Source organism: Melanerpes formicivorus, unplaced genomic scaffold (assembly GCF_026170545.1).
Source record: "Melanerpes formicivorus ecotype bairdi unplaced genomic scaffold, bMelFor1.0.p_v2 SCAF_11, whole genome shotgun sequence".
NCBI lineage: Eukaryota > Metazoa > Chordata > Aves > Piciformes > Picidae > Melanerpes > Melanerpes formicivorus.
Window position 1 is genome coordinate 18,255,274 of NW_027142363.1, and position 20,491 is coordinate 18,275,764.

Sequence of the window (20,491 nt, forward strand, 5' to 3'; positions counted from 1 at the left end):
GGTCCTGCTCTGGCAGGGGGGTTGGACTCCAAAGATCTCCAGAGGTCCCTTCCAAACCCTAACATTCTGTGAGCCTGTGACTACTACTTCAAATTCAGAGAATGGTTTAGGTTAGAAGGGACCTTAAAGGTCATCTAGTTCCAACCCCTTCCTGCCATGGGCAGGGACACCTCTATGCAGGCATTTTAAAAATCTGCTTCTTCTGCTAAAGACTTCCAGGACTGCTTAGAACTCCACTGTGAAACACTCAAGGTTCTGAATTTGTGCTGGTTGAGAGAAAGAAGGAAAGAAGGAGGGTTAAGGAAAATGTGAACTTTGATCACAGATTCTGAATTTGTGTGGTTTGAGAGGAAGAAGAAGGGTTAGGAAAAATGTGATCTGTGATCACAGATTCTGAATTTGTGTGGTTTGAGAGGAAGAAGGAAAGAACAAGGGTTAGGAGAAATGTGATCTGTGATCACAGATTCTGAGTTTGTGTTGGTTGAGAGGAAGAAGGAAAGGACAAGGGTTAGGAAAAATGTGATCTGTGATCACAGATTCTGAGTTTGTGTTGGTTGGAAGGAAAGAAGGAGGGTTAGGAAAAGTGTGATCTTTGATCACAGATTCTGAATTTGTGTGGTTTGAGAGGAAGAAGGAAAGAAGGAGGGTGAGGAAAACTGTGATCTTTGATCACAATCTGCCCAAATTAACAGGCTGGGAAGGTAGTTTCCCAAGCTTCTAAATGTATGGCTAGAAGGTTCCCCACATGTTGTTTTTTGGTTTGATTTCAACAGCTCCTAGAAGCCTTGAGGCACACAGCCTTGGAGGTCTACCATGCTTTCTGTTGTGGAAGGGATGTGATGTGGTGTTAACCTTTTTCTTTTGTTTGTTTCAATCCTGGAATTACCAATTGCTTTTCACCTGTGTTGGATATTTAAGGCTGACTCCATGCAAGTTAAAGGAACCATTTGTAAAGTGTTTGTATACAACCCCTTTGTATCATGTCGTTGGTATATACACCTTTAACCAAAACTTGGGGTGGGTTTTTTTTTGGGGGGGGGGGGGCATGTATTCCATTCTTAACTTCTGTACAATTTCTATCATTGCTGTAAATATTCTAAAAGAGGAGGGGAAAAAAAGAAAGAAAAACAAAACAAAAAAAAGGGACAAAAAAAAATTCCTGTGGTAACCTTAATTCTCAGCATGGAAATGGTTTAATTTTTACTGAGCACAATGTATTTTTGAATGGGCCTTCCAAAATAATGTCTTTAATAAAAATGCAGATTTTGCACTAGAACACTGGCATTGCTGATGGCAGCTGATCTCATTCCTGAACATCTCTCCTCCAGAGCACCTCCCAAGATGAGCAGAAGGGGTCAGAACCAGATCCAGGACTCTTCTGCCCAACAGGTTGCTGCCAGGTCCTGGGTGACTGCCCACCTGAGAAGTCAGTTTGTGTCTGTCTGCAGGCCTGACACTTCCACAGGAGCACAGGTTTAGGGAGGTTCTTCTCCCCCTCTACTCTGCCCAGCTGAGACCACTCCTGGAGTACTGTGCCCAGTTTTGGGCTCCCCAGCTCAAGAGAGACAGAGACCTGCTGGAGAGAGTCCAACAGAGAGCCACAATGATGATGAAGGGACTTCAGCATCTCCCCTGTGAAGAGAGACTGAGAGCCCTGGGGCTGTTTAGTCTGGAGAGGACTGAGAGAGGATCTGATCAATGTTTATCAATATCTGAGGGGTGGGTGTCAAGTGGAGGGGGCCAAACTCTTTTGGGTGACACACAGTAATAAGCCAAGGAACAGGTACATGCTTGAACATGGAAGGTTTCACCTCAATGTGAGAAGAATCTTCTTTACAGTGAGGGTGATGGAGCCCTGGAACAGGCTGTCCAGAGAGGCTGTGGAACCTCAGTTGCTGGCTCTGTTCTAGGTGATGGTGATTGGAGGCATCTGTGCCAGCAAAGTGATTAGTGATAGGCTAAGAAAAATTCAACTTTGTGAGGAAAAGCTTTATAATTTTGCCATTGTGTTTTGGCTGCTTCCACAAGGACCTCAGCTGCACTGTTACTCCAGGACACTGTGTTTGTGCAGAGGTGTAAGTCAAGTCTAACTCTAAAAAGCATTTTAGGACCACTAAATTAATTAAGCCTCTCAGCACCCATCTCTTTTTACATAAGAGGGAGAGGTTGAGTGAATTTCCAGAGGTCATTTAGCACAGCTGGGATCAGAACTGAAGCTCCTGCTTTAACAGGAACCATTTAGAGCTCACTCGGATGAACACAGAAGCAGGTCCCTTCCTCATGCAAGCTGGAGAAGCAGACAGAGGCAAAGGACAGGGCAAGACAGGAAGCCAAGGAGCTGTGAAATACACTGATGCCAGTTAGTTACACCTTACCTAGCCCAGAAGGACTTCACCTCCGTGAGCTACAACCTCCTGCCTTCCCCTAGGGGTGCCCTGCAGACACCCCTCAGCCTCCCCGCAGGGTTCAGCTGTACCAGCAGGCATGGTGTGAAGAAACATTTTATTGAGGACAGCCCTTCCCTGGGCAGGCCTGCAGGTAGGACTTTGGGCAGACCTGTGAGCCGGCTGTGGGTACGCCTGTGAGCAGACCTGTGGGTAGGACTTTGGGCAGGCCTGTGGGTAGGCCTGTGAGCAGACCTGTGGGCAAGCCTGTGGGTAGGCCTGTGAGCAGACCTGTGGGTAGGACTTTGGGCAGGCCTGTGGGCAAGTCTTGGGACATTTCTGTGGGCAGGAATTTGGGGGCAGGACTTGGGGCAGACCTGGGGCAGGCCTGCGGGCAGGCTGTGGGTAGGACTTTGGGCAAGCCTTGCGGCAGACCTGCAGGCAGGCCTGTGGGCAGGACTTGGGGCAATCGTTGGGGCAGGCCTGTGGGCAGGCTGAGGGTAGGACTTTGAGCAAGCCTTGGGGCAGGCTGTGGGCAGGACTTTGGGCAAGCCTTGGGGCAGGCTGTGGGTAGGACTTCGGGCAGGCCTGTGGGCAGGACTTGGGGCAATCGTTGGGGCAGGCCTGTGGGCAGGCTGAGGGTAGGACTTTGAGCAAGCCTTGGGGCAGGCTGTGGGCAGGACTTTGGGCAAGCCTTGGGGCAGGCTGTGGGTAGGACTTCGGGCAGGCCTGTGGGCAGGACTTGGGGCAATCCTTGGGGCAGGCTGTGGGCAGGCTGAGGGTAGGGCTTTGGGCAAGCCTTGGGGCAGGCTGTGGGTAGGACTTCGGGCAGGCCTGGGGACAGGCCTGTGGGCAGGCTTGGGGACAGGCAGGCAGGCGTCCCCGGGAGGCAGGCAGGGCTCAGCCGCACTTGGGCAAGCACTCGAGCAGCTCCATGCGGATGGCGATGCGCACGTGCCAGCCCAGCGGGATCAGCCGGATGTAGCGAGCCACGATGGGAGGCCGCAGCAGGTTCTGCACCGACGAGGAGCGGTCCGAGTTGCCGTAGAACACCTGGGGACAGAGGTGGCAGCAAGGTGGGCAGGCGGCTGAGAAATCCTGGCCCCCCCGAATTCCTGCTTTGGCAGGGGGGTCTGACTGGATGGTCTCTTGAAGTCCTTTCCAACCTCTGCTGTACTGTGACACTGTGAGCCGAAGGTGCCTGCGTAGAGCAGAGGGAGGAGGAGGAGGTTGCTCTGCTCCTTCACCCCCAAAGTAAAAGTTGGGGTTTTTGTAAATCACAGAATGGTTTGGGTTGGAAGGGACCTCCAAAGGTGATCCAGTCCAACCCCCTGCACTCAGCAGGGACATCCTCCACTAGAGTAGGTTGCCCAGAGCCCTGTCCAGCCTCAGTCTGAATATCTCCAGGGATGGGGTCCCAACCACCTCCTTGGGCAACCTGTTGCAGTGTTCCAGCATCCTCATGGTGCAGAACTTGTTCCTGATGAAATAACCAGATGCAGACAATTGTCACACTGACTGGATCTCCTGAGTAGCTCGCACCTCTCCTATGGAGACAGACTGAGTGAGTTTGGGCTGTTCAGTCTGGAGAAGAGAAGGCTCCAAGGAGACTTTATTGCGGCCTCCCAATATCTGAAGTACAAGAAAGCTGAGGGACTTTTTGGGGGTGTCAGGTAGTGACAGGACTAGGGGGAATGGAGCAAAACTAGAAGTTGGTGGATTCAGATTGGATGTTAGGAAGAAGTTGTTCCCCATGAAGGTGGTGAGACACTGGAACAGGTTGCCCAGGGAGGTGGTTGAGGTCCCTTCCTTGGAGATATTCAAGGTTAGGCTCAAGGGGGCTCTGGGCAGCCTGATCTAGTTGGGGAAGTCCCTGCTAACTGCAGGGAGCTTAGACTGGATGACCCTTGGAGGTCCCTTCCACCATTCTATGCTTCTCTGATTCTATGACTTCCCTTGGGGCAGCTCCCCCCCAGTCCCTGATGTGTTCCTGTCACAGATGCACCACGCCTCCACCCATGGCCAAAGCATCAAGCCCACTGACCCGGTTGTTGCCGGTCTGGTCCTTGTAGTAGACCCAGTTGAGGCTCTCGTCAGTGCGGTACTGCATGCTGTACTTGGTCATCCACTCGTCAGCGTCACAGCGCCCCTGCGTCAGGATCCCCGAGATCACCTTCACCTCCTTCAGGTCTATCTGCAGCCACTGCCCATTGTCCTGGTACTTGGAGAGCCATGCACACCTGGGGACACAGGACCAGCCCCCTTACGTCTCTCCCAGCACTGCCCTCTGGGGCAGACCATACAGACTCCAAGCTGCCAGGGGTCCCCCAGCACTTCACCTCCCGCCCAGAGAAGGCCTTAGGGAGGGATTTTTGGACTCACCCAAAGCCTTGGCCGTTGAGGCGAGCCTTGTTGGCTGTCCAGGAGGAGTACCAGCCAGTGTACTGCTCAGGGTTGGAGCAGCTGATCTGGTCAGGGGTGACAGCACCAGACTCGAAGCCAAGGGGCTTGTGGTAGGGGCACTCTGCAGAGCAAAGGGAAAAATACATGAAGGGCCCTGTTCCCTGGGTGTGTTGGTGCTCTTGGTGACGTGCCCTGTGCTTTCACTGCTCCCTCTTTTACTTGGCCAGCGTACTGGGGATGCCCTTAAACCTGGACCACAACCCCTGCAGTGTTTGCTGCCCAGGGGCCATGTGATCTTCATTTCTATCCCTTCTCTCACGTGAATTTCTCTCTCCTCTCCCAAACTCCCTAACCCTGTCCTGTCTGCAGTATTCTGGGGGGAAGGTTTTACTCAAATGTTGCAGTCCAAAGCTCCTACTTGCAAGCACGTGGAAGCAGATCCAGACTGGATCCATCAATGTGGATCTAGCCTCCAGGCTGTCAGATTCTGCCAGGTCCTTGAGAAATGCCTGGCCTGGCTTTTCTTGTGCTACTTCATGGGACTTGGTGATCCTGAGGGTCTTTCCCAACCTGAATGTTGCTGTGATTCTGTCATTCATTAACTGTCCTGATCTGTGGCTATGGGTGCAGTGCAAAATGGCTTGAGCCTGCTCTGATCTTCAGGCAACCAAACCTGACTTCACAGCTGTCTTTTACAACAATGAGAAGCTCAGCAAGACTCCTGCTGGCTGCAAAACTACCAGGTAAAGAAATATTTTACTCTATTCTGGTAACACCTCACCTGGAGTTCTGTGTCCAACTCTGGAGCCCCCAGCACAAGAGAGACATGGACCTGATGAAGCAGGTCCAGGGGAGGGCCATGAAAATGACTGGGGGACTGGAGCAGCTCTCTTGCAAGGACAGGCTGAGGGAGCTGGGGGTGTGCATCCTGGAGGCTCCAGGCAGACCTCAGAGCAGCCTGCCAGGTCCTGAATGGGCTACAAGAAGGCTGCAGAGGAACTGTTTGCAAAGGCCTGCAGGGGCAGGAGCAGGGACAGTGGTTTGAAACGAGAGCAGAGCAGACTGAGATTGGATGTAAGGAACAAGTTCTGTCCCAGGAGGGTGCTGGATCACAGCTTCACATGTCAAGAGGACATCTCCTCACCTTAGCCATGCCTGACTGACCAAAAATTATCAACATGCAGGCACCCAGGGCTTGGCATGACTGCAGCCTTTCCAGTGCAGCCCTTTAGCACTGTGGCCATGCAGTCAATGTCTCATTAGCAAGCTCCACTAGGCTGATGTCATATGCATCAATATCTCATTAACATATTTGTGTTGTTGGTACCTCATTAACATGTTGGTTTTTCCCCCCTACAAATGCACACAGTCACTGTCCTGCCTTCCTCCAGGCATGGAAACATCAGGTTTTCCAGCAGGTTAAAACAAGGGGCAATGGATAGAAACTCCAGCACAGGAGGTTCCACCTCAACATGAGGAGGAACTTCTTCACTGTGAGACTCACAGGGCACTGGAGCAGGCTGCCCAGAGAGGCTGTGGAGTCTCCTTCTCTGGAGACTTTCCAGCCCCCATCTGGATGTGTTCCTGTGTGACCTGTGCTGGATTCTGTGGTCCTGCTCTGGCAGAGGATTGGACTTGATGGTCTCCTGAGATCCCTTCCCACCCTTAACATCCTGTGAGCCTGTGATCCCATGCTCCCCTCCTGTGTGCAAAAGGGTGGCTGGGCTGGGGTGGCCCTGCATGTTTACTACTTGGCAGGCTTACCTTCAACACCACATAACTTCACTTTTAGCAACACTAATCTGCAGACCACACAACCATAATGCAATTAGCAGGTCACCTTCTGGCATGTGCCTGCCTGCACCATGCTCAGGGACACACAGAACAGACACCTGGGGCCCACTCAGCCACATTGGCTGAGCCATGTAATGCCCTTACTGCTAACCCAGACACAACTTCTGCAGTGGTCATGAGGATGGCTGCTCCCTTTTGGCAATGCCAGAGACAGCTCTGCAGCATCTCAGCATGGCTGCTCTGCAAACCATCCCCAGGCAGCAGAGACACCAGAGCACAGCGTGCTGGCTGGGCTGGGCGAGGAGAGAGCAAAACTCCCCTGCCTGGGGAGGCACAGCTGAGAGAGATGGTGACAGTGTTCACTACTGAGGAGAGCAGCCTTCATTAGTGGAGGAAGGTGTATTCATTACTGAGAGGGGATCTGATCAATGTCTATCAATATCTGAGGGGTGGGGGTCAAGTGGAGGGGGCCAAGCTCTTTTGGGTGGTGCACAATAATAAGCCAAGGAACAATGGACACAAACTTGAACACAGAAGGTTTCACCTCAACTTGAGGAGAAACTTCTTTACAGTGGGGGTGACAGAACCCTGTAACAGGCTGCCCAGAGAGATTGTGTAGTCTCTTTCTCTGGAGACTTTCCAAACCCACCTGGATGCATTCCTGTGCAGACTACCCTGGGTGCTCCTGCTCTGGCAGGGGGGTTGGACTGGATGACCTCTGGAGATCCCTTCCAACCTCTAACATTCTGTGATTCATTACCCACCTACATAATGAGAGAGAGCACCTCTCACACCTAGCCTGGCCAGCAAACCCAGAGCCACTCCTCTCACACTCCTCTCACTCCTCTCAGCCAGGGATGGATCAAGCAAACCTCATGTCATTCCCTTCCCTTCCCTGCCCTGCCCTGCCCTTCATAGTGGTTTTAAATGGAAAGAGGGTAGGCTTAGAGTGGACATAAGGAAGAAATACTTTACAATGTGGATGATAAGACACTGCTGCAGTTTGGCCAGAGAGGTTGTGGATGTTCTTCCAGGGTAACTGATGTAATTCTTCCTCCACCTTCAGCTACTCCAAATGCTGAGTGCTGGGGTGACTGATTCTCCCATGTATCTTCCATGAGGAACCCAGCATCAATAAAGCACACCTCAAGTTGTTGCACATCCTCTTGCAGGCGCTGGGAAGGTGTGCTTACTAGTGGGCATCAGGCAGGTAACATTTTCAGCACCCATCTCCAGAGGGGGTGGACACCTCTGAACATCTGTGTGTCAGAGGCCTGAATGAGTTCAGCTTCTGTGGGACACTTGAGCTAAACCTGAGTATTAGCTGAGAACTGATAAAGCCTTGCTAGGGGTAGTATGTCAGGGGCAATATGGAAGCTGCAGAGAATGATGAGGGAAAAGCTTGCTCAGAAACCTATTAAACATGATCTGTGAGGCATGGTTGAAGGAGCTGGGCAGGGGCAGCCCAGAGAAAACAAAGGAAACACAGCTATGGTCTTCTACTGTTTGAAAATAGACCTCAGAGAAAGAACAAACTGTTTTCCTGACCCCTGGAGAGAGAAGATGTCACAGGCTTACCTGCAGCAAGTCTAGGTGGGACAAAAGTTTCCTACAGTAAATGGTGGTAGCTGCCCCAGGCAGTTTCTGGGAGCATCAGTGCTGAGGACTCTAGGGACAGGGCAGGCAAATGCCTTCCGGCAGTGGCCATCCTGGGCCACCCTGGTTGAGCTCCTGAGGCCTAAGCATGGCTCCTGTTGCTACTGCTCCTCTGCCAGAGGGTGCAGGGTCACACCACACTTCTCATCAGTGCTGCTGCCCCAGCAGCTGGGTTTGGGACAGGTACTGCTGGACCAGGGCACCTCTGCAGCCAAGGGTGCAGCAGGGAAGCTGCTGAGGAATCACAGAGTCAACCAGGTTGGAAGAGACCTCCAAGATCATCAAGTCCAACAAATCACCCAACCCTATCTAATCAACCAGACCATGGCACTGAGTGCCTCATCCAGTTTCCTCTTAAACACCTCCAGAGACGTTGATCCCCACCCCCTCCCTGGGCAGCACATTCCAATGGGCAATCGCCATGGCTTGAAGCCCTTTACCTGGCATGCACTCTAAGCTGTTAGACCCACTGGACCACACCGAGTTAGGACCTCCTTGGCAATCACATTTGCAAGCCTTGCTGTGCCACAGCTCCAGTCTCTCATCCTAAAGGGAAGGCAAAAAAAACCCCAAAGCAGTCATAAATCAGCATAGGCATTGACAGTGGCTGAGTCTGGGTCCTGAAGAAGGCTTGAGGGGGCCACCAAACCAGCTGAAGAGACTTACCTCTCCTGGGGAGAGGGCCATCACAGCTAGGTTAGCAGGCATGGAGGGAAGAAGAGAGAGAGAGAGATCAGGAACAAATATGCTGCAGGCAAACATCAGGAAATGCATTAAACAGTTACTCCTGAGCTGGGGATGAATAAATCACGAGCTGAGGATTCTATGGTGTTTCCCCAAGCTGACTGCCAAGAGAAAGCAAGAGGATGTGGGCAGGAACAAGACACTGCTCCTCCATTGTATTTTATTATTGATGCTTTGGCCTCTCCTCTTTTTGATCCTACACACCTGAAACATGCTGAAAAGAAGCCCACACCTGCCCCCTCAGCCTCTGCTGCCTTACATCTCATAAATCCTCTGTCCTTTTATTTTTTTTTGCTGTCTCCCTGCCCCATGTTTTCCCTTTCCCATTTTGCTCTTAAAACGTGTGAGCTCATTAACCCCAAAGGTGTAATCCTAGCCTGGCACTGCTGCAAATCACTGGTGCCTTTCAGGGGATGGGGCAGCCTGCAGAGTACCTGGCCTGAAATCACTCCCTCTGGACAGGATGGATGTAAACAAAATGCAAATAAGCCTTTCCAAGCCATACAAGAATGCCTTTTTCCCTCCCTTTCTTAGAGCAGAGCAGGTTTTGTGGCCATGGGGGAAGAGCTGCTGTTTTTGTAACACCTGACCTGCTTTACCTCCTGCCTGTCACTAAGCAATGGCTTTTTTTTTTGAGCCATTTTCTTGCTGAAAGGTCTCTCCTGCTTCCAAAGCAAGCTACCTTCATTGCATTTGGACTGCCAGAAGAGTGCCCAGACAGCTATGACAATCATAGGGTCCTAGAGTTGTCAGGGTTGGAAGGGACCTCAAGAAGCAGTTCCAACCCCCCTGCCATGGCCAGGGACACCTCACACTACAGCAGGTTGCTCACAGCCACATCCAGCCGGGCTGCAAACACCTCCAGGCAGGAGGCTTCCACCACCTCCCTGGGCAACCTCTGCCAGGCTCTCACCACCCTCATGGGGAACAACTTCTTCCTAACATCCAATCTGAATCTCTCCACTTCTAGTTTTGCTCCAAAAATATAGCTTTGTTTTAAGTAGTCCCATGGCTGCTGGTAACTCATCCACACAAATCAGATGCCAGACACCACGTTTCCAATGCCAGCAGGGAATTAGCAAGCCTCTAAGGACCAAAACTTGCATGCAGGAGCCAGGAGAAAGCAGCCAGCTCCAAACAGAGGTTTTGTGACTAAGAAAAGAGGAATTTTTTCACCAAGTGACTTAGACTCTGAATTATTCACTGAAAGCCAGTTATGATTTATTCATTCCTATGCTGCCACTTTGCTGAGCCTAGGAAGCCCCAGCTGATGCTGGGAATTTCCAGCTCACATTTCTACAGCAAGCTTCATCTCAGCAGACTCCCTAACACTCTGCAATTATAATCAGCTGAAAAAAAACCAAAAAACAACCAACAAAAACCTGCAACACAGAGCTCTGCTTATTCCTGAAATGCCACTGCTCCCTGAATGTCACACTGAGCCTGGGTGTATCAAGACAGAGCCCAGAAATAAAGAAAATGAGAAAGGAATTTGTAAAACTGTCCTTTCTGGCATCAGGAACTTAACCACTCAAGGCATGGGCCCTGGGCTAAAATAAAAAGATGTGGGTTTTAGCTAGGCCCAAGAGGGAGGCAATGAGCACCCAGACTCCATGGAGCTCTGCAGGGAAATGTGGATGCTTGTGTCCAGATCTGGCCTGGAAAGTGTAGGCCAGGGACTGAGCACACCACCATTCTCCACCTTGCCCAGCACAGATGTTGTCCAGCCAAGCTGCAAGCCCCATGCCATGCAGGACATTGCTACCTCCTTCTTGTGACCCACACAGCATGAGGGTGCTGCCTCTCGTCAGATAAATACAAACCAGACCATTATCAACTATCTAAACTGTCCTGCCTTTGCCAATAGAAACTGCAGTGCATCTCCTGCCCTCCTTATGCTCTCATGATGCCAGTGTTGGAGCATCACTGGCACTGGGGGCATGGGGGTCATACTGGCAGGCACCTCTCCTGTCCCTCCCGCCCATGCCAGCAGAATGGGTGCCCTGCTCCTAGCTACCCTAGAATTTGGGAGCCTGGCTCCCCAGCCAGCACAGCCAGCCATGCCTCCCCACCCACCAGGCCTGGCTCCTCCACTCTGCAGGCATTCAGGTTTCATGTAGGATCACAGGATGTTGGGGATTGGAAGGGACCTCTGGAGATCATCAAGTCCAACCCCCCTGCAGAGTAGGAGCAGAGAATCCAGCACAGGTCACACAGGAACACATCCAGACAGGGCTGGAAGGGCTCCAGAGAAGGAGACTCCACAACCTCTCTGGGCAGCCTGCTCCAGGGCTCTGGCAGCCTCACAGTGAAGTTCCTCCTCATGTTGAGGTGGAACCTCCTGTGCTGTAGTTAATGTGTTATGTAGTTCATGTAGAGATGTGTTGCTTGCTACACATAAAGAGGTTCTTAACCTCTTTATTTTCACCTCCAGAAGACTGACTTCTGCAGAAAGCTTTTTGTGGGGCATTTCCCGTTTCCCTCCTGGCAGTTAAATGCACTCGCGCCTGGCAGTGACCTGTCAAGTGGAGCCACACAGAGGTAAAAGCAAAGCTGCCTGAATCCTTGCCTTGGCCTTTAAGGGCTATGGAGCAAAGCTAGTAAACAAGCTACTGAATGAATGTATTTTGTACAGAAACAAAATCCTTCTCTCTTCCAGTGCATCGCAGCAGCTCACTTACCTCTGTGTCAGGTACCATTGCCAAGCAAGAGGAGCTTTGGTGAAGCCTACTCTTATGGCACCACATGCCAACAGTTGGAGAAGGGGATGTGAGTACCAGGCTGATGTATAGGACATTGCTTTGGATCTGTTTGAGATCCAGGATCAACACTGGGCACATCATGGACACAAGTAGCTGGAAAGCCAATAGCTAAGAGTGAAACAACAGGGAGAGAAGGAATCCTTTTCAGGTGGGTGGAGGTATGGTAACACCACCTTAGCCCCCAGCAACAAACCCTCCTGCCTGGGTTGCCCTGGTGCTGCTTGGGTGGCTGCCCTCAGCCAGTCATGCCTGCTCCAGAGCTACAAAAGTGACTTTTAGGGTTTTAAAAGTTGTCTGCCAGAAGACACTGCTGCAAATCAAGCAAGGAGATGAATTTCCAGCACAAAAGCCCTGTTTTCAATGTACTGTGTTGTTGGATCAGCCTTGCAACAGGCAGTGGTGCAGAAGCAGTGCCATGGCAGGACTGCCCCCTCTGGCTGGCCTTGCTGCACTAGAGACCTCCAGCCTTCACTGCATGGCTCATTGGTTTAAACATCTCAAACGAGATCAGGTTTGCCTTTTTCAGCTAGAAGAGGTTAACTGCTACAGGCTCATTCCCATCAGCAGCTCAACCATAGCCTGCAGCACAGGGGATCAGCAGGCAAAGCCTGGGGTGGGCATGACAGTGAAGGGGCCAAACATCCTGGCTGAGCAGCATAGCCTGATAACCCCTGGCATCAGGAGAGGAAAGGAGAGGAAAAGATGCCCTTGTCTGTAGTCAGCTGGAAAAAGTAGTAATTGATATATTGGTGTGTTTACAGCTGTGACAGGCCCTGCCCTACAAAGGAAATGAAGAGGAAAGCTGGCTGCCAATAGTCCCCCATTGTAATGGGCAGCCTGCTTTTACAGCCAGCCTGTTTGCCTTCCAGGAAGGTTACAAAGATAATTGGTAATTGTAGGTCAGACAGAACCAATTGCTGCAATTCGTGGCAGGGGCAGAAGTCCTGCACAGCTGCCAGGGACTGTTGTTTGAAAAGTACAGGACTGAAAAAAACACCAAAACCAAACTGAAAGAGGCCATTTCCAGCCCCCACAGTGCCCCAGGACACTTAGCAAACAATCAGCTCAGTGAAGCAAATTATTATCTCTGTGTGTTTGACAGAGTCAGGGAGATAAGGAAGAGCCCTTTCCTGTCCCCCCATCCCACCCTGCAGCATGGTGAGTCCAATGTGCTGCTGTGCACAGACCACACAGAAGCACAGAATGTTAGGGGTTGGAAGGGAGCTCCAGAGAGCATCCAGTCCAAGCCCCCTGCCAGAGCACCCAGGGCAGCTCACACAGCAACACATCCAGCTGGCTTTACAATGGCTCCAGAGAAGGAGACTCCACAACCTCTCTGGGCAGCCTGCTCCAGGCTGCTGGCACCCAGTGCCCCTTGTACTGTCCTTGGACATCCCTGAGAAGAGCCTGGCTCCATCCATGCACATTGGAATTGGCTGCCCAGGGAGGTGGTGCAGTAACCATCACTGGAAGTGTTTAAAAAGAGCCTAGATGGGTTAGTGCCATGGGTTAGTTGATTAGATGGTGTTGGGTGATAGGTTGGACTTGATGATCTCGAAGGTCCTTTCCAAACTGGTTAATCCTGTGATTCTGTACTCTGTATCTTGATCCCCAGCACTGAGGGCAGCCCTCAGGCTCATCTGCTCCAAGCTCCAAGCCCCAGCTGCCTCAGCCTGGCCTCACAAGGAGATGTTCCCCTGCCTACAGCATCTTGGGGGCCCTGGGATGGACTCTCAAGGACTTCCCTGAGGTCCTTCTTGACCTGAGAGGCCCAAAACTAAACACAATATTCCATATGAGGCCTCACCAGGACAGAGCAGAGTGGGAGCAGAACCAATCTTGACCTGCTAACCACAGCCCTTCTAATCCACCCCAGGATGCCCTTGGCCTTCTTGGCTACAAGGGTACATTGCTGGCTCAGGGGCAGCTTTCTGTCCACCAAGACCCTCAGGTGCCTTTCCCTTGCACTGCTTTCCACAGGTCACTCCCCAGCCTATCCTGGTAGCCACTCTGCAGCACAGGATTTAGGAACCAGGGCTTGGGCAAGCACCAGAGGATGCTTGTCCCCCAGAGTGCCTGTACTGCTGGGTCTGGGCTGCAGCATGGGCCCTGGGATAGCCCCATTTAGGGACCAGCCCAGGTTTGGAAGAGAAGGAAAAGAGCTGGCAAAGGCAGCCCTGCAATGCCAGGACATGTGGGACACAGGTTTCCCAGGGTGGAAATGGGACAAAGCAGCATCCACAACTTGTGACTAGCTGGGACAAGCAGTAGCAAGGAGGCTCAGCTGCTCATGTTTTAATGAGAGGAAGAGGTAACATGAAACAGAACATTTGTGTGGTCATTAAGAACACGGCTGAGGAAGAGCAAGGAAGGAGAAAGGTCAAGAGTGGGCAGAAATAAGACCCCCACAGGCTGAGCACATTCCAATGAGGTCAACTATGAGAAATCATATGGATATGATGTAGTGTGAGGAGTCCCTGCCCATGGCAGGGCAGTTGGAACTGGATAATCCTTGAGGTCCCTTCCAACCTTGACAATTCTATACCCTGACCACAGAGCCACAACAGCAAGCCACCAATTTTAAAGGATAGCTAGAATCAGTGACAGATCTACAAGAGCACTGTACAGGTACATAAAATATGCAGAGAGTAGAAGTCAGGAAAAGTTGACATAAACCTCAGCACTGCAGGCCAAGTGTGTAGGAAACTGTCATGACTTTGGCTGCTTGTTGACTACTACCTACATCATATGTAGGTGGCCTAGAAGCTTCAGCTGGAAAATAGTTCCTTCAGCCTCTCAGCTCTGCAAGCAGCACCTCAGTTGAACAGATCTGAGAGAGACAAACAAAACTCTCTGCTCTGCTCTTCCCACTCCCTCCACGACTCAGCTCTTTCCTGGTGTGGAAGCTCCTGCTGCTTCCCTTCTGCACGGGTGGGCCGGCCATGGGGCAAGGAAAACAGCTTTAAAAACAGACAGAAAAATAGGACTGGAGCCCCAGAAAACTGTCACAGGAATGGAAGAGGTGCGAGGAATGAACAGCACTGGCTTTATCATGCTGCCATCGCTGCATTCCTTCAGCCCTGCACTGAAGAACATCATGAAGCAGAGCTGGGTGAGGTGGTCTGCAGGAAACACAGAGGGCCAAGACACTGCCAAAAGCCTTGCAGCAGCTCTGTGCCCACTGGGTGCTACTGTGTGGGTTGCTCTATTATTAACCCAGGCTATTTTTGCATCCTAGCCCTGGAAATGGTGCCAGGCAAGCGAGGTGACTCACATCAGGCTGCACCAGCCTCAGTAGCAAGGCACAACTAGGGAAGCTGTGACATGCCAGGCCACCATCACAGATCGCATTTTGCCCATCTCTCCTTGCCCCTGCACCAGTGGTGATGGCCCCAGGGACCCATGCTGCAGTCATGGCCAGTCTCCAGGTCCCCTTGGCAGGTGTAGTCCCCTCACACAGTTGCTCTGTGATTGCTTTTGTTGGTTTTCCCTCAGGGATTTTTCCATGGCCATGCTGAGCAGGCTCCATGGGACCATATTGGGCCACAAAGATGGTCCAAGGGCTGGAGCAGCTCTGCTGTGAGCACAGGCTGAGGGAGCTGGGGGTGTTCAGCCTGCAGAAGAGAAGGCTCCAGGGGCACCTTAGAGCCTCCTGCCAGGAGCTGAAGGGATCCTGCAGGAAGGCTGCAGAGAGACTTTTGCTGAGGGTGTTTAGAGGCAGAACAAGGGGGAATGGTATGGAGATGAGACAGAGCAGGGTTAGAATGGAGCTGAGGAAGAAGCTGTTCAGTGTGAGGGTGGTGAGAGTCTGCCCCAGGCTGCCCAGGGAGGTTATGGCTGCCTCCTGCCTGGGGGTGTTGAAGGCCAGGTTGGATGAGACCTTGAGCAGCTGAGTCAAGTTGAGAGGTGTCCCTACCCATGGCAGGCAGATTGGAGTAGATGATCTCTGAGGTCCCTTCCAACCTGAGCCATTCTAGGAGTCTATGATTGAAACAGTGTCTTCATTTCTAACCATTTCTAAAAATGGTCCTTGGGAGCTATGCTGGCAGGCAGAGATCTATTCCAGGGCATATGCCAATCTGTGTCCCACAAAAGATTCTGGGAGCTAGGCTGGCCTGGTGGAATCAGGGTATTCATCCAGGGCCCCTCATCACCTAAGGCTTCACTGAGCCAACAGCTCAGCCTGTTTCCCTAGGAGATGATATCATAGGATCACAGGTTCACAGGATGTTAGGGGTTGGAAGGGACCTCTGGAAATCTTCCAGTCCAACTCCCTGCCAGAGCAGGACCATAGAATCCAGCACAGGTCACTCAGGAACACATCCAGATGGGGCTTGAAAGTCTCCAGAGGAGACTTCACAACCTCTTTGGGCAGTCTGTTCCAATGTTCTGTGATGCTCACAGTGAAGAAGTTCCTCCTCATGTTGAGCTGGAACCTCCTGTGCTGGAATTTACATCCATTGCCCCTTGTCCTATCCCAGGGTGCAACTGAGCAGAGCCTGTTCCCTTCCTTCCTGACACCCAGCCCTCAGATATCGATCAGATCCCCTCCCAGTCTTCTCTCCAGACGAAACAGTCACGGGTCTCTCAGCCTCTACTCAACAGGCAGTCCTCCAGACACTTCAGCAACCTTGTAGCCCTCCCTTGGACTCTCTCCAGCAGATCCCTGTCCCTCCTGAACTGGAGAGCCCAGAACTGGATGCAATATTCCAGGTGAGGTCTCATCAGGGCAGAGTAGAGGGGGAGGAAAACCTTCCTGGATCTGCTGGACACTCCTCTGAATGCACCTCTTAATGCATCCTCTATTCTGAGCCTGGCATCCCTCAGGAGGACAGAGCTGCTCCAGCACACATGAGTGTGCCAGGATTCATCTCTGCTGATGACTGATGGGCATGGGCAGAGCCAGAGGCAAGAGGAACAGTACCAGCTCTTCCCTTGTACTCTTCTCACTTATACTGTGGATTTTTTTCCCCCATGGGTTTATTCTTTTCATTCCCATTTACTTTTCTTTACCTGAATGATTTTTATTTGGTTTCCATTTTCATTCCTGTCTCATTTTAATATTTACTGGTAATTGTGGGATGGTGACAAACCTCCTATTGAAATCCTGGCAGTTATATCTCCTATTACTTTCTCTTTCATTGGCTCTTCATAATGTTTCCACAAGTTTTTTTTAATTGAGGGTTTTTTTTTAAGGTTGAGAAAAATCTTTGGAAACAACTTAAATAGTTGGAAAATAATCAACCTTTTACCCTTAAAATGTTTATCATATTATTATTTTTTCCCCAAAGTGAAAACTTTGGGCAATTTCTGATCTCATTGCCATGTTTACTCCTTCCTGCTTAGAGCTATGCAGAACATTGCCTGTAGAGTAATTTCATTAGGTGCATTGATTATGCCCAAGAACAGCTCTGAAGATGATATTTACTGTGAGCTGAAGGCAGGTTTGGGCCTTTGATTTTGTTGTTTGGCTGGGTTTGGGGTTTTGTTGTTGTTGTTTGGGTTTTTTCCAAAGCCACAAGAAACAGAGAAGGGTTAAAAAAGAAATCCAACTCTTAAACAGCTGAGATGTGCTTATGCCTCAACATGTAGTGCTCATGGATGGAGGAATGTGATGCAGGCACATCACATTCAGTGTGCTAAAAGCAGATTCATGTCGCTCCGGGGCTGGGGGTGTTCCCCCACACCATATGGAGGGGGCCTGGCAGCTCCCGAGGCTCCTGTCACAGGAGCCTGCCTGCCTGCTCCACCATATGCTGATGATGATGCTGTGGTGGTGTCCCCAGCACACACAAGCCCAGCCAAGGCAGGGGGGCTGGGGATGCTCCTCTAAGCCAGAGAAAAATCAGCTAAGGAGCTTATTATGGCCTTGGCACACGTGGCTTGGAGGACTGACCTAGCAGCACCTTCTCCATGGTGGGAGAGGCAGGAACCTGAGAGGGTCCTGGGCAAAGGGTTGCTGCTGCTTGCTCATTATTCAGAAGTGGACACTTGGACCCCAAAGCAAAGCAAAGAAGTTAAATACTGAAGGAGGGATGGCTGCAAAGTGATCCTGCAAGTAATGTTTCACTGCAGGCTTTCCAAAAATAGCCTGATATGTGGGTGTCTATTAAAAGCAGAGCAAGGGATTCAGAGGAAGGTATGAACTGATTCCAAGGGCTAATTGCAGTTATGCCACCCATTGGGGAAATAAATAAATAAATAAAGATTGGAATCTGGATAAAAAGAGCTTGGGCACCAGTAACTTTCCCATGTGAAGCAAAAGACACAAGGTATAAGGAGAATGCAGCAGTATTTGCTGGAGGATTGAAAGGAAGACCTATTAATGAGGGTACAGCTAGGCACGAGAGGATGAAATGAAGGCATGGCTAGTTGAGGAAAAATTCCCTAGCCATGAAATTCAGTGGATCAAAATATTCAGTGGAAACAGAGAAGGATAGAGGGGTTGGAAATAGACAAAGTAAACCACTGAGAATTCAACATCCCTGTAGGAAAAGCTGGACTGTGTCATAAATCTGTCCCACAGTCTCTAGCCACATATTAATGCTGACAGACACTGCCCAGCACTGAGCACGAGCAAACTCAGCCTTGTTTAAGGTAATAGCAGCTTCACCATGGAGCCCAAATCTCAAACACAACCCAGAAAACAATCTCCTTGTTCCACAGCTGGGTTAATTCAAATGGAAGGAGACTGTGACTCTGCTTTTTCTGGCTTCTTCCAGCTCTTTGCCAGCTACCATTTGCCGCTTTCTGAAAGCCTTCAGACAGGGAAATACTTTTGTCCTTTTCTCATGATTGCCTTTTGTTCTCAAAACACCTTTGGAAGCCATTTCCAGGCCAAACTACCTAAGAGACTTGCTAAACCAAAGCATGTCTCCATCAGCAATGTCTTGCTGCTAGAGAAAGGGATCATTTTGATTAATCAAGAGTTTTGATTAACGAAGGACCAGGCTCTCATTTCCTACTGTACCTCGTTTTCCCACTCAGCATTATGATTGACTCACTGGCTCAGCTGCACTGCAATTTCCTTTGCAAAATCCTATTTGGACAAATTATATGGCAATTTTTTTTTTTAAATATATATTTTAACTTTTTTTTTACACTGCAATTATTTGGTGAAACAGTTTTACTGCTGAATATTCATAGAGCCTGCAAGAACTCTGCTCACTCATGCACATAAATTACTCAGCTCCTCCACAGTTTTGCCTTTCTCTGCATTATTGTCCTCCTGTGAGAAGGTAGAGAAGAGCTTGCTCTGTACCCCCACAGCCCCTGGTAGAGGAAGGAAGTGTAGATGAAATAAGAAATCATAGAATCACAGAATTGTCAGGGCTGGAGGGGACCTCAAAGATCATCCAGTTCCAACCCCCCTGCCGTGGCCAGGGACAGTTCACACTACAGCAGGTTGCTCACAGCCACATCCAGCCTGGCTGCAAACACCTCCAGGCAGGAGGCTTCCACCACCTCCCTGGGCAACCTCTGCCAGTCTCTCACCACCCTCATGGGAAACAACTTCTTCCTAACATCCAATCTGAATCCACCCTCTTCTAGTTTTGCTCCAACAACTGAAAGTGCCTCTCAGGAGGCAAAGTGCATACCTTTGGACCAGAAAAGGAGAGACAGCAGGACGCTTCCCATCTTGAACCGCATCTTTTCCAGCCTCATTTGGGAATAGCTCCTTAGCTGCTGCTTGGCTTGCTGGGATGGCATGAGATTAACTTAAGCATTGCCTAAGCACCTTACTCTCCTCCATTCTCATGATTGTATCAAGCACCATCAAGCCAACTACACAACTATTGCTGTCAAGCCCCACGTGTGTTTTTACAAGGTAAAAAGTCCTGAGGCACTGCCACTCTGAGGGTGAATTTGATTGTTCAAATACACAAGTGCAGCCCTACCTTGAAGCCACACAGGAATGCAGCTGCTTAATGCTTTATATCTTTAGTATATATTGTTCATTGTAGGGAGTAGGTATTAATTACCTCCCACCCCAGTTATTTACCTCTACACTATCAGTGCCTTTCCTGACAATAGCTGTGTGTAGAAATCTGCCCTGGCCTCGCTGCTCTTCTAAGTCAACATAATTGCACTAGGCTGAAAACTGCAATTAGTAGATGAAATAGAAATAGAACATTTCAGTTGTTCACTTGCTGAGCTGTAAAAATCTCGACACCAAAAAAAACCCACCCAAAAGAGTAAAGCTCCCTTTGCTAACAGTTCTACCTGTAGTATCCTCTCAGTCAGTTTACATCCAAGAGAGCTACATCCATTTGATTTTAAAGTGACTGTGAAAGGTTGAAGACAGGGACTGCTAGTGATTCCAGGGGATCTTGCACCTGCTCCTCCAATCTCTGGTAATTATGTGCAATTAGCAGTGGATTTTTAATGGAGCTTTTGGAAAGCAATTGCTTCAGAAGCAGCTTTCTTTGTGTCAGGAGATCTTGGGTTGCATGTGCAGGGAAGAGATAAAGTACTGCAGAGATCACACCGAATTTCCAGCTGCTGAATGAAGCTGGAAAAGCTGTCTCTAGTCTTCTGGTCTACAGCCATTCAAGAAACGCTGCACAAATAAGGATAAAGTGGTCCCCTGGGCAGGATTCATCTCAGCTGCCTTTGGATACTCCCAGATTTGGAATGCCCTATAAAAGAGATGCCAGGTAACAACATCCACCTGCAGTCACACCTCCAGTGCTGACGCACCCCAGGCTCACCAAGGTAGGTGACACCACTGTGACAAGTCTGCCAAGG

At 50.3% G+C, this 20,491-nt stretch overlaps 1 protein-coding gene across 1 annotated transcript; it reads right to left on the reverse strand.

The window, feature by feature from the left end:
• Positions 1-1,046: 1,046 nt before the first annotated feature.
• On the reverse strand, positions 1,047-19,470 carry RS1 (retinoschisin 1). Its single transcript, XM_068144733.1, is given in 7 exon segments — positions 1,047-3,437; positions 4,429-4,624; positions 4,767-4,908; positions 8,678-8,783; positions 8,904-8,929; positions 19,342-19,428; positions 19,431-19,470. Coding segments are annotated over 7 exon segments (750 nt in total). The 3' UTR covers positions 1,047-3,284.
• Between the last annotated feature and the right edge of the window lie 1,021 nt (positions 19,471-20,491).